At 31.4% G+C, this 12,820-nt stretch overlaps 1 protein-coding gene across 1 annotated transcript; it reads left to right on the plus strand.

The window, feature by feature from the left end:
* The first annotated feature begins 8,325 nt into the window (after positions 1 to 8,325).
* On the plus strand, positions 8,326 to 12,820 carry LOC122594832 (ankyrin repeat-containing protein At2g01680-like). The gene is made up of 4 exons (XM_043767141.1): positions 8,326 to 8,957; positions 9,562 to 9,702; positions 10,171 to 10,727; positions 11,967 to 12,820. Exons 1-4 carry the CDS (start codon positions 8,435 to 8,437, stop codon positions 12,654 to 12,656), a joined length of 1,911 nt encoding a protein of 636 aa, XP_043623076.1. The 5' UTR covers positions 8,326 to 8,434; the 3' UTR covers positions 12,657 to 12,820.

The raw sequence follows: 12,820 nt of genomic DNA on the forward strand, positions 1-12,820 counted from the left end.
TTTTTTTTGTGAGTTCTTAAAATAACTTTACCCTATCGAATTAAAGTTAAATACTTATAATTATAGTCAATATTTATTACGTTATACGATAAAACATATATAAAGTCATAATCTAATAACAACTAAAAAAAATTGAATTTTTGAAAAATAATATAAAGTTTATGAATTAATTTTCATAGTTATATCATTAAATTAATTACTTTCTATAATTATAAAATGTAGAAACATATTTTCCACAATTAATGTCCATACTTAAACTTATTAAATTAAAATTAATTTTAAAAAAGTTATAAAAGGTATATGATATCACCATTCTGATCTACTGGTTCTAAATAAAAGTTGAGTTTCATATAAGGGTCCAAACTTTTCTATTTTAGAATTAGAGTTTCTCTTTATATAGATATAATATATATATATATATGTGAAATGTTCATTTGAAAACTAAATTTTTTGTGAAAACTAGAAAACTGCCAAAACACACTGTGATCTAAGTTTAACCCAATGTGTTTTAATTGTGTTTTTATAGAACACAATGTGTTTTATTGTGTAATCTAAAATACGTTGTGTTAAGTTTTAAATCACAATGTGTTTTTGATAGCGCTGTAAATCAGAAATTGTTCAAACACACTGTGATATAAATTTAACATAATGTGTTTTTGAAAAACATATTAAAAACACGGTGTGTTTTAGTTAGTTTTCTGGTTTTCACGAAAATTTTAGTTTTCAAATGATCAAAACCCCTGTTATATAAACTTAATATAATGTGTTTTTGAAAAACATATTAAAAACACTTTGTGTTAAATAAGATCACAGTGTGTTTTAGTCAGTTTTATGATTTTCATGAAAACTTTAGTTTTCAAATGATCAAAAACCATACTTAATTTATATTTATTTTTAACCATTAACTTAAGAGAACTTTTTAAAATTTACAATCATTTAATTAATTAAAATAATTTCAACAGATGAAATATTGTCTACAAAAATTTATTTCAAAACCTAATGCCTTATTAACAAATGTCATGTTAGATTAGATTTTTATAAATTATAAATATTTATATTTAGTTTCATATTTAATATAAACACAATTTGAACTCTAGATACATATCCCAAAAATAATAACAGATGACGATATACAGCAACATTATCATAAACACAATAGGAATCACAGAACATGGGACGATCATAGAACAAAACACGATTTACAACAAAGGGTTACTTAAATAATAAATCCAAATCAATATGAACTTCATTCAAGATTCATTTTATCTCTCATAAAAAAGAACATACTTTTTTCCTTTTTTATATATATTAGTTTTGTGTATTAATGTTTAAAGTTACAGTTGTCACTTAAATCAAAAGTCCTAATTGTTATCAAAGAATATAAAAACAATCTTAATTGTTATCTAATTATCATAGGACAATTGATTGATAATAAACCTCTGCGTGTTTTGGGCAAGCATCATGATCAGATATATATACTTGAATGTCAAGTATAAGATCACAAGTATTTTATATCTTAATTCTTAATTATCTTTCATAATAGTATCACATTATAAGTACAACTGGTTTAAAGTATTTAATAGAGAAATTATTATAGCACGTGCCTTGTGGAATGACTACGACAAATAAGTCCATCAATATGTCTAAGCTAATAATGACCGTGACGAACCTATGATTATTGTACTACAACTTGCAAAATATAACACTTAGAATGTATATATTCAATAAGCTTTTATGACTTAAATGTAATGAAAATCTAAATATTGATAATATCGTAAACCCTGTGTCCAGTGTTGGACACGGGTCTAAAATCTAGTTTTTTTTACTATTTAACTCGTGTTATTAAAAATTTCTTTTATAGAAACACAACTGCACTATTAAGTTTTAACATGACATTAATAGTCGAACATGTAAAAATCTCATCAACATATATTAAACTAAATCTGATGTGTGATTTATTAAAACTTTGTATATATTATTTCTAAAAGTTTGTATATATAATTTAGTTTAATATATGTTGATAAGATTTTGGGTTTTTAGATTTAGTTTAGCTAATTTGTCTTAAAATCAATTATTAAAAGCTAGGGACCAAAGCTTAAAATGGTAGTTCACGATATGGACGATTTCTGTAATTAACTCTAAGTCAAATTACAAGATTACTCATCACGTGCCAGACATGTCACCTTTTTTTTTAACGGAGGTTTATGGCCAGGATCGAAAGTTTTGACGGAGCAAAGTTTTTTGTACTAAAACTGAAATTTATTAAACTTAGAGACGAAAGTCGTAAGTAAAGGTCCATGACAGGGATGATTACTCTAATTAACTCTAAATTCTTTAAATTTGAATTACGAGTTTTTTTTTTTGTATATTTCTACATTTGAATTTATAAGGTTCTTTGAATTTTATATAAATAGAATTCTTATTTTGAATATACCGTAAACAAGCTAAGCTATGTATTTGACACGAGACTAAATCTAATATTATATAAGAAAAAAAAAGTATAATTTATATATTCATTTGTTCTACGATAGAAAAAGCCAAATTTTGGTAAATTAAATTTCTAATTGGTCGATGACTTTTAAGCAATTGTATTTTATCTATACTATCTTATAAAGATTACATCACCCTCTTATTGAAAAGATACATCTTTGGTATAAAGGAGTTTACCGATATACCGTTAATGATTAAATTACACCATTAGTCTTTTATCTTTAAAAATATTTTTACTAACTTTTTATATTAGTTAATTTTATATCAAATATTTACACTACTCGATGCCACGACCACCAGTCCACCACCGACATTCTCCACCATTACTACCGATCACCGCCATGAACAAGGTTGTCGCTGCCATCATAGTCGCCGCATTACGCAGATACTGTACTAGTTAATTTGAAGTCAGATTTCTATGTCTCTTACTTTTACGGCAAGACATATATCACTTATCTAAATATTTTCTTATAAATCACTTTTTCCATCTCGTTTCATTAATCATTCGGAATGAGATTTTAAATTATCTAAAATGTATATCTTCTACAATACATCACAAAAGACTTTTAATAAACAAACACTTATTCCTAACTCACCAACTATACCTACATTTGTTTCCATCATTATCACCACGAGCGGTTGCCACCATCGCCTTGCTACCACCGTCACCATTATCCCTCCGTCACCATGGCCTTGACGCATTGCATTGATAGCCTTTCTACAAAGGTTAATAACAATTTGAAATATACTTTTTTTTGAACAACAAACTTGGGTTCAACGGTATGTCTTTTCACATACCCAAGTCCAATTTGAGAGAAACTCATGTTGAGAAAATGATTGTCTCTATTATAGGAGCATTTTGCTCACATCAACATTTGAACCTATATATATATATACAATAATATATAATTGAAATTTAAATACATACAAATATGTAATATTTTTAATTCGAAACAAACTTTGTACATATATACGTAGTTGAATATATCTCCACACACTTTTCTTATTTATTTAATATAACAAGTTATCCAAGCAATGTAGTAATAATGATGATGACGGCAGTCTAGTGGCGGCTACAACTAGTGGAGTGGTGGTGATGTTGGTGACTACTGGTGGAATTTATTATGAGTAATTTGATCATTTCTAATCTAACTTTTGTTTAATTATTTTAGAAATTAAGAATGAATAATTTTTAATAAACATAAAAAGATATATACTAAAATCTTGGTGTAGACAATTAGTTCTTGTTAGATAGGATTTTAACCGAGTGTCTAATTATGCATCCAATGTAACTAACACATGTGATTACAAAAAATATGAATGAGTATCTTTGATGTTTTGTAAAACTCATTTTGATCCTTGATTTTGTATCCTTTTTAACTATACCCATTGAGAGCGACTGAAAATATAAAGGAAACACTATGTTTCTTGTTATACTGGCATTAGTATTGTTTTTTTTTAATTGTGGACCTAGTTTTTTTTAATTGTTTTTTTTATTTTACCATTTCCATATAATTCGAGCAAAAATTTGCCTCAACTGTTTATGAAAATGATTTATGCTTTGGCACGCATATGAAGCCAGATTCCAATGTACTAATGGATCTTTTTGTGTATCGCATGGTCAACTTTAAGATATTCTGGAATAAGAATTAGAAAAGGCAAACTCAAATTGAAGCCATCGAAAGTATTTGGCATATAATACGTTCCTATGATTTGTATTCATAAGATTTTTAGTAAAATCAAAATAACAAAATGGAGATGGTTAACATTAAGTCATGGACAGATATCGCCTTCAAATTGCCTGACAATATTTTTTTGTTACCATATGCATCTAGAGAACCAGTTATACAATGTTATTTGGTTTTGTAACTTTTTAATTGACCTGATACATTCAATAATATATAACTGAAATTTAAATACATACAAATATTTAATATTTTAATTGGAAACAAACTTTGTACATATATACGTAGTTGAATATATCTCCACACACTTTTCTTATTTATTTAATATAACACGTTATTCAAGCAATGTGGTAATAGTGGCGATGACGGCAGTGTAGTGGCAGCTGTGACTGGTGGAGTGGTGGCGATTACTGGTGGAATTCATTATGAGTAATTCGATCATTTCCAATCTAATTTTTATGTAATTATTTTAAAATTTAGAATGAATAACTTTTAATAAACATAAAAAGATATATATTAAAGTCTTGGTGTACACAATTAGTTCTTGTCAGATAGGATTATAACAGAGTGTCTAATTATGCATCCAATGTAATCAACACACGTGATTACAAAAAATATGAATGAGTATTTTTAAGGTTTTGTAAAACTTGTTTTGTTCCTTGATTATGTATCATTTTTAACTATACTTTTATTCCTAAGTAGAAAATACTATATCCATTATGAGCGACTAAAAAATATAAAGAAAACATTATGTTTCTTGTTACACTAGCATTAGTATTTTATTATTATTATTATTGTGAATCTAGTTTTTTTGTGAAAAAGATTCATGTGCTTTAATTTTTATTTTACAAATTCAACAAAATTCGAGCAAAATTTTGCTTCAATTGTTTGTGAAAAAGATTTATGCTTTGGCACGCATATGAAGCGAATTCCAATGTACTAATCGATCTTTTTGCGTATCGCATGGTTGATTTTAAGATATTCTGAAATAAGATTTACAAAAAGCAAACTCAAATTGAAGCCATCAAAAGCATTTGACATATAATACGTACGTTCCTATGATTTGTATTCATAAGATTTTTAGTAAATTCAAAATAATGAAATGGAGATGGTTAACATAAACTCATGGACTGATAATATCGACTTCAATCTATTTCACCATTTAATTTTTTGTTACCATATGCATCCGGACATCCATTTATACAATGTTATTTGATTTTATAACTTTTTAATTGACTTGATACATACAATAATATATAATTGAAATTTAAATACCTACAAATACGTAATAATTTAATTCAAAGATAAAACTTTGTACATATATACGTATTTGAATATATCCCCACACACTTTTCCTATTTATTTAATATAACACGTTATCCAAGCAATGTGGTAATAGTGACAACGACGACAGTTAAGTGGCGGCTGCGATGGGTGGAGTGGTGGTGATGGTGGTGACTACTGGTAGAGTTCATTATGAGTAATTCGATCATTTCCAATCTATTTTTTGTGTAATTGTTTTAAAAATTAAGAATGAACCATTTTTAATAAACATAAAAAAATATGTGATTATACTAAAGTCTTGGTGTACACAATTAGTTCTTGTAAGATAGGATTATAACTGTGTGTCTAATTATGCATCCAATGTAACCAACACATGTGATTACAAAAATATGAATGAGTTTCTTTGAGGTTTTGTAAAACTCGTTTTGATCCTTGATTCTGTATCCTTTTTAGCTATAACTTATTCCTAAGATAAGAATACTATACCCATTGAGAGCGACTGAAAATATAAAGGAAACATTATGTTTCTTGTTACACTGGCATTAGTATCGTTTTTTTTTAATTGTGGATCTAGCTTTTTTTGTGAAAAACATTTATGTGCTTTAATTTTTATTTTACCATTTCAACATAATTCGAGGAAAATTTTGCTTTAATTGTTTGTGAAAACGATTTATGCTTTGGCACGCATATGAAGCCAATTCCAATGTACTAATGGATCTTTTTGTGTATCGCATGGTCAACTTCGAGATATTTTGGAATAAGAATTAGAAAAGGCAACTCAAATTGAAACCATCGAAAGTATTTGGCATATAATACGTTCCTATGATTTGTATTCATAATATTTTTAGTAAATTTAAAATAACGAAATGGAGATGGTTAACTAATCTCATGGACAGACTTCAATCTGTTTCACCATTTAATTTTTTGTTACCATATGCATCCGGATAACCAGTTATACAATGTTATGTGGTTTTGTAACTTTTTAATTGACCTGATACATACAATAATATATAATTAAAATTTAAATACATACGAATATGTAATATTTTAATTGGAAACAAACTTTGTACATATATACATAGTTGAATATATATCTCCACACTTTTCTTATTTGTTTAACGGGGTTGGCAATTGAGTTAACGTATACTTGTGTCGCTGTTAAAAGCTAGATCCACATGAGTTGTATAATGCATAGCTAAAAAATGCTAGGTGGACGTCCTAAAATTTCTAACTCCACCTTTTTAAAAATAAGTTAATTTAGATACAACTCAATTGCTCTTAATGAATCCCACTTTGGAAAGAGTTATAATAAATAACCAAATTTGTCCTTAATGAACTAATTTACGCTTGAAATCTTCATCTTAAAGATTTACATACGGGTATAAACAAGTGAAGCGTACTTACGAATTATTCGAACTTGATAACTCAAAACACACACCCGGCCCCGAACGGCTCGTAGACCGCAGATTACCACGTGTTTGGTAAGGTGCGTCCGGAGAGCCGTTCCCCGAGTGTTGAGTATTCACGCAAAAAGGTGGTAGATTTATATCACCAAAGGTAGATACAAAAAACCGTGGGTTATCTCGAGGAATTCCGCATCTCGACATATCCTTCAATCAACCTCGGTTCGATAGAAGGATAAGACCCGAGGGACTTACAACTGGTATCAAGAGCCTCAGGTTTTTATAACCTTGGTTAGAGATTGACAACGGTTTTGGGTATTTCGTTTTTGCGTGTTTTTAGGTGGAGATTATTCTTTGGGCATGTTTTTGAAATAAAGGTTCAATCTTGTTACCAAAATTAGATTAATCTCAATCCTAGTAACACTTTCTCAGAGTTTCATCGATCAAAGAACAATATTGGGTTCGGGATCTAAGAAATTGTGTGAAAGTGGTGTTTTGCGTGTTCTTGAAAGTGTACTTTGCGTGTTTCTTGAGCTTTGTACCTTTCTGCGTGTTTCGTTATTATCAAGGCTTTTGAGTATTCCGTGTTTTGCTTGTTCTTGAAATTTGAGAGTTTTTGTGATTTGAGAGTTCTTTGAATTTTGAGAGTTTCTCTGGTTTGCGTGTTCCCTGTTTTGCGTGTTTTTGGTATTTGCGTGTTCTTAGATTGAACATAATATACATTGGCCGCAAATTATCTTAACCAATTAATACTAATAGACCATGAGACCGGTAAAGGTAATTCACCACCTAAACTGATGATCATAGACCAATACTTTTCTTGGAAAGGTCAATTCGAATCCTTTATGTAATTCACGGACATTAAAATGTGGACTTGTATGACTGAAGGATATAGTGCCCCAACATATGAGGACAGTGGTGTTAACAAAGTTTATGCTTATCAAGATATGACGGAATCTAATAAAAAAATGTATGAGGCAGAGAAAAAGGCACTACCATGTTTAAAAATGCCATTGCCACATGAAATATTACATTAATTTAATGGATTCAATACATCAAAAGAACTTTGATTAGCATTAAAAAATCATTGTGAAAGGGATGAAACACTTAAAAAGAATCGAAGACACCTTTTAAAGCATCAGTATAATGTATTTAATGGGTTAAGAAATGAAAACTTAGATCAACTAATTACACGATATTAACATTTGCTAGCAGAGTTGCAAGCATTTGAGGTTACATTTTTGAGGAGGAGAAGGTCGAGAAATTTTTGAGCTCTTTACCAGAAAAGTGGAATCATTACATAACCACTTTGCAAGAGAAAGCATATTTCGGCAATATGTCTTTAACTCAGATAGCTTCCGGAATCTCCCTATAGACCATCAAAAGATAATTAGTTAAATACTCGTATATATAGATTACGTGTAGAATTATTTAACTCTCAAGATTCCTCAACAAATGTATATATAAATATATGCACTCCAAGTTACAAATCCGAGAAACATTCATACACCTACTCGATCTATTTTTTTGTTCTTTCCATTCTAAAATCCTCCACGCATATATACGGGTCTCATGGATCAAGAAGCTGATAACTTGATCAAGACTAATTCAGAACTATATAAAGCTCTAATGATGAAGAAGGATGACGAAAAGGTGCTTGAGATATGTGCAAGCATCACCAAGGGCCCTCTGCATACAATCACGATACACCAAGACACTGTGATCCATATTGCTGTTTACCACAAGAAAACCAACCTAGCCCTCTCTCTTCTTGATATGGTGCCTCACTGCGATACTCACAGACTCACTTGGCAGAATAGCAACGGAAGCACCATCCTTCATGAAACTGGCACTAACAATAGTACGGTTAGCGTTGCCAAGGAATTGCTACGCAGGGCTCCTATGTTGCTGGGTATGAGCAACAAGCAAGGTGAGACTGCATTGTTCTATGCAGCTCGCCATGGCAAGTCAAAAATCTTTAAGTACCTTCATGATGAAGTCATGAGGACAAATCAAGGACCAGATATGAAAACCTTTCTCATAAGGGATGATAAGTCCACCATCCTGCATCTTGCCATTCTTAGCAGAAACTACTGTAAGTGTGTCTCCATATATACATATTTTTTTTGGGTAAATGGGGAAAACCCCGTTGACTTTTATAACAACACCCAAAAACATTACAATTCAAGTACTGTGACAGAAAATATATATATATATATACATAGTTTCAAATTGTATATGTATGTGTATGTGTATGTGTATATGAGTGTAATATATAAATAATAAATTCTGTTGTTATCATCTACCAATTAGTATACTAAAATTGGACTCAAATGTTCTTTGAACCACATGTGACGCATTATTTAATTGATTTTGTCCATTTTATTTAACAACTGTTCACTTTCTCCAAAGGGGTTCTGTTATGGTGACTATTAACACAAACTGCTTATGGTGACTATTAACACAAACTTCTCACTTTCGAAAATGACTTCTGTCTTATGATGACTATTAACATGTAACCCTTTTGTTTGGCAAATTTCCTCTTTTCTTGCTTCTTTAAATAAGCTTTACAACGATGGAACGTAACTGATTTTTTTCATTTTTTTCTTTTTTTGTAATGCATTTGGAAAGTGATGACCAAGTACATTTTTCTATGATAATTTTTTTTTTTGTGTTGGATCATGTATTTGGCCTTGCAGGGATGGCACATGAAATAGCGATCAAGCATAAACGTTTAATTTATGAAAAGGATGAAGACGAGATGACCCCCCTTCAACTTCTTTCATGCCGTCAACTGAATCTTTTGCCCAAGAGATACATCACTCGCAAGATATATAATTGTAAGATGATTCTAAATCAACGCTTCAAGAGGTGTTTAATTTAAGGAAAATGATTAATTCTCTTAACACTTTAGCCTAATAATCCTACAAACATTTGACATGTGTAACCCACTCATTATCTTTCTTTATCACACCTTAATTTATCCAGGTGGCTTGATCTTATAATTAGGTTGGTCAATTAGGAGGATTTATCATTACCTAATTCGTAATAATCAATTAATGTTGGTCACTTGGTTGTGTACACAACATACGCATTTAAAGTTCAATACATGCTACAAAATTTTGAGTTATAAATTACTAACATTTGTAATTTTTCTAGATAGCTAATTAAACAGGATACTGATTCAATCTAATAAGAATGTATATTATGTTACATGTTTACAACATAATGAGATTAAATATGCAACATTAATATTTCAAATTCGTACCTAAATAAACTCTAATATAGTTTCTACTTTCAAATCTTAGTAATTGACCCAAATGTGGAAGACACTAGCCAGATGTTGTCATTTCTAAAAAAAATGCGCAAAAACAAGTTTAGATATGAATGGGGAATGAAACTAATAAAGTTGCTGGTAAAAGAAGACACATCATGGGAAAATACTGAAGCAAGGGTTGGAAAGCACAGAGTCAAGTTCCATGAATATGGAAAGAAAACATCCACAACTCAAGCAGAAAAAATAACAACGATTGAAGCCGGAATTCGATTGCCTCATACGCCGTTACTGTTAGCAACTAAACACGGGTGTACGGAGATTGTTGAGGAGATACTCCAACAGTACCCTCAGGCAATAGAACATATCGATCAAGATGGTCGCAATATTTTACATGTAGCAATCATGAACCGTAACCATGAAGTTTTTGAATTGTTGATGAATAAGAAGTATACGACAGAGAGATTGAGGGGGAAGATCGATAACGATGCAAATACATTGTTGCATATGGTTGCTAAAGAGATACCAGATGTTGATGCAGAGTTAAGAGGACCTGCATTCGTTCTTCAAGATAATATCCGTATGTTTAAGGTGAGTATAATACGATATATTTGCAATGTTGACGTATTTATTCAAGTGATTAACACCATTGCATCAATCGGGAGACAGAGGTCTAGTTCTACCTTAGGTAGATATATAGAACCTGGAAGCAGTCTCTCTACTTTAGATAAAGTTAAGGCTTTTTACATATCAATTTTAACAAACACCGTCTTAGACGATACTACGACTCATAACTCATGAAAGAAGTATTGGGTGTTACCTTTTTTATTTAAAAATGGGTTAAAGGCATGAGAGTGTAACCAACTATGACCAAAAGGCTATGTAATGTACCAATCTACTCGACTTGCTATCTAGTGTAACCAACTTTGTTTTTGGGTTATACAATGTAAGCAACTGGCTAAGAAACAAGTTACAGGTTACCACTTTCATTTTTTTTTCCTTTTAGCTCAGATACGAAATTTGTTGATCAAACCTCAAACCATATAACAAAGGTATTCTACAAACTCATGTACTTAATTCCACCTAAAGATCGAGGGAAAGGAGCGAAAAATCCGGTAGCTGCTTCCTCCGGCGATCCAGTCGATGAACCGACTCATGCTTCAAAATACTTCCTTAGATCTTCTTCGAAGCACTCTGATCAAAACCCTGATGTTTTTCCCCCTTTGAATTCGACGCATACCACTAAAATTGTTTCCAAAGTTTCCAATGTGCAAATACCAATGGCCACCGCGGGGGTGTTTTCCGTTAGTGTGGTGATGGATATTGACGGATCAAGGATAGATAAAGGAAGCCAAGATTCCATGGAGTTCTCGAGAAACTCAACCGCTAAGCACCACCGCGGGGGTGTTTTCCAGCGAATCACCATTTTTTTCCAGTGAGTGTTGGATTCGAAAACTTTTGGTGAGGGTTTGTGCGGGATCAAATTTTGAGTCGATTGGTGGTAGTTTGTCTTAATTCGAAGAAACATCAAAGTTATCGCGATTTTAATTTTTCCGGCCATTTTGGTGAGGATGATGATGATGATATAGTCATAAAGATACACAAATACATTACATATAACCGGATGGAAACCTTTTGTATCGGTTGCTTACATTGTATAACCCAAAAAACAAAGTTGGTTACACTAGAAAGCAAGTTGAGTAGATGGGTACATTACATAGCGTTTTGGTCATAGTTGGTTACACTCCAATGCCTTTAACCCTTTAAAAATTGAATCAATCATATTTTTTTCAATATATATATATATGACATTTTGGATTATGTATGTAGAAAGTGGAAGGTATATGTACAACCTTGGATAGAATGAAACGTAACTCCAAATCAAAGACTGCCGAGGAAGTCTTTAATGAGCATTACAATCAACTCCGCGCGGACGCCAAAGAGTGGATGCTTGAGAACTCGAAAAACTACACAGTTGTGGCAGTGTTGATTGCGACTGTTGCCTTTGCTGCTGCGTACACGGTACCGGGGGGTCTAGATCCTAACACGGGTCAACCAGTTCTCAAGAAAAAAACGTTGTTCTTCTATTTTACGGTGGCGGATGCAGTGTCGCTCTCTGCAGCTCTGACGTCAGTCATCATGTTTCTCAATATAATTACATCGTCGTATAGGTTTAAGGATTTTGAGAAATCTCTTATTTGTAAGATGAATTCAGGACTTACAATGTTGATGATCTCTGTCGCGATGTTGATGGTGGCATTTGCAGTGACACTTATTCTAACCATAACTAGTGGCAGAGAATGGACTGACATCACCTTGTATGCGGTCTCCTTCTTCCCGGTACTTGTTTTCATATTCTCGTATTTTGAGTTTCAGAAGATACAACTTTTGTCTCCCCTTCGGAAATCCAAACATATCATACGAAACATTCTCTCCAAGTTTAGTGATCCAAAACCTGCAGTTTGGTATTCTGGAGTACGAGCTAGGACTACTCCTCCTCCTCCTCCAGCGATTATTTAATGTGATAACCATTTAATTAACATGTCGTAATTGTTGTATTAATAAGTTTTCATCCGCTTTAATCGTTCATTATTACTTCTGTAATTAAGTTTATGTTGATATATGTGATACGACATGTACATGTTACACGAATTTTTATCAAATAAGAATAAGCTGTTGGTCAA

The sequence above is a fragment of the Erigeron canadensis genome, chromosome 4 (assembly GCF_010389155.1).
Source record: "Erigeron canadensis isolate Cc75 chromosome 4, C_canadensis_v1, whole genome shotgun sequence".
Taxonomy (NCBI): Eukaryota; Viridiplantae; Streptophyta; class Magnoliopsida; order Asterales; family Asteraceae; genus Erigeron; species Erigeron canadensis.

Bases quoted from the DNA above. Each gene is read 5' to 3' on its own strand.
- LOC122594832 (XM_043767141.1), top strand. From the start codon at position 8,435: ATGGATCAAGAAGCTGATAACTTGATCAAGACTAATTCAGAACTATAT. The intron at 9,703-10,170 runs GTAAGATGATTC...TTCAAATCTTAG, and splicing joins CACTCGCAAGATATATAATT to TAATTGACCCAAATGTGGAA. The intron at 10,728-11,966 runs GTGAGTATAATA...TTATGTATGTAG, and splicing joins ATAATATCCGTATGTTTAAG to AAAGTGGAAGGTATATGTAC.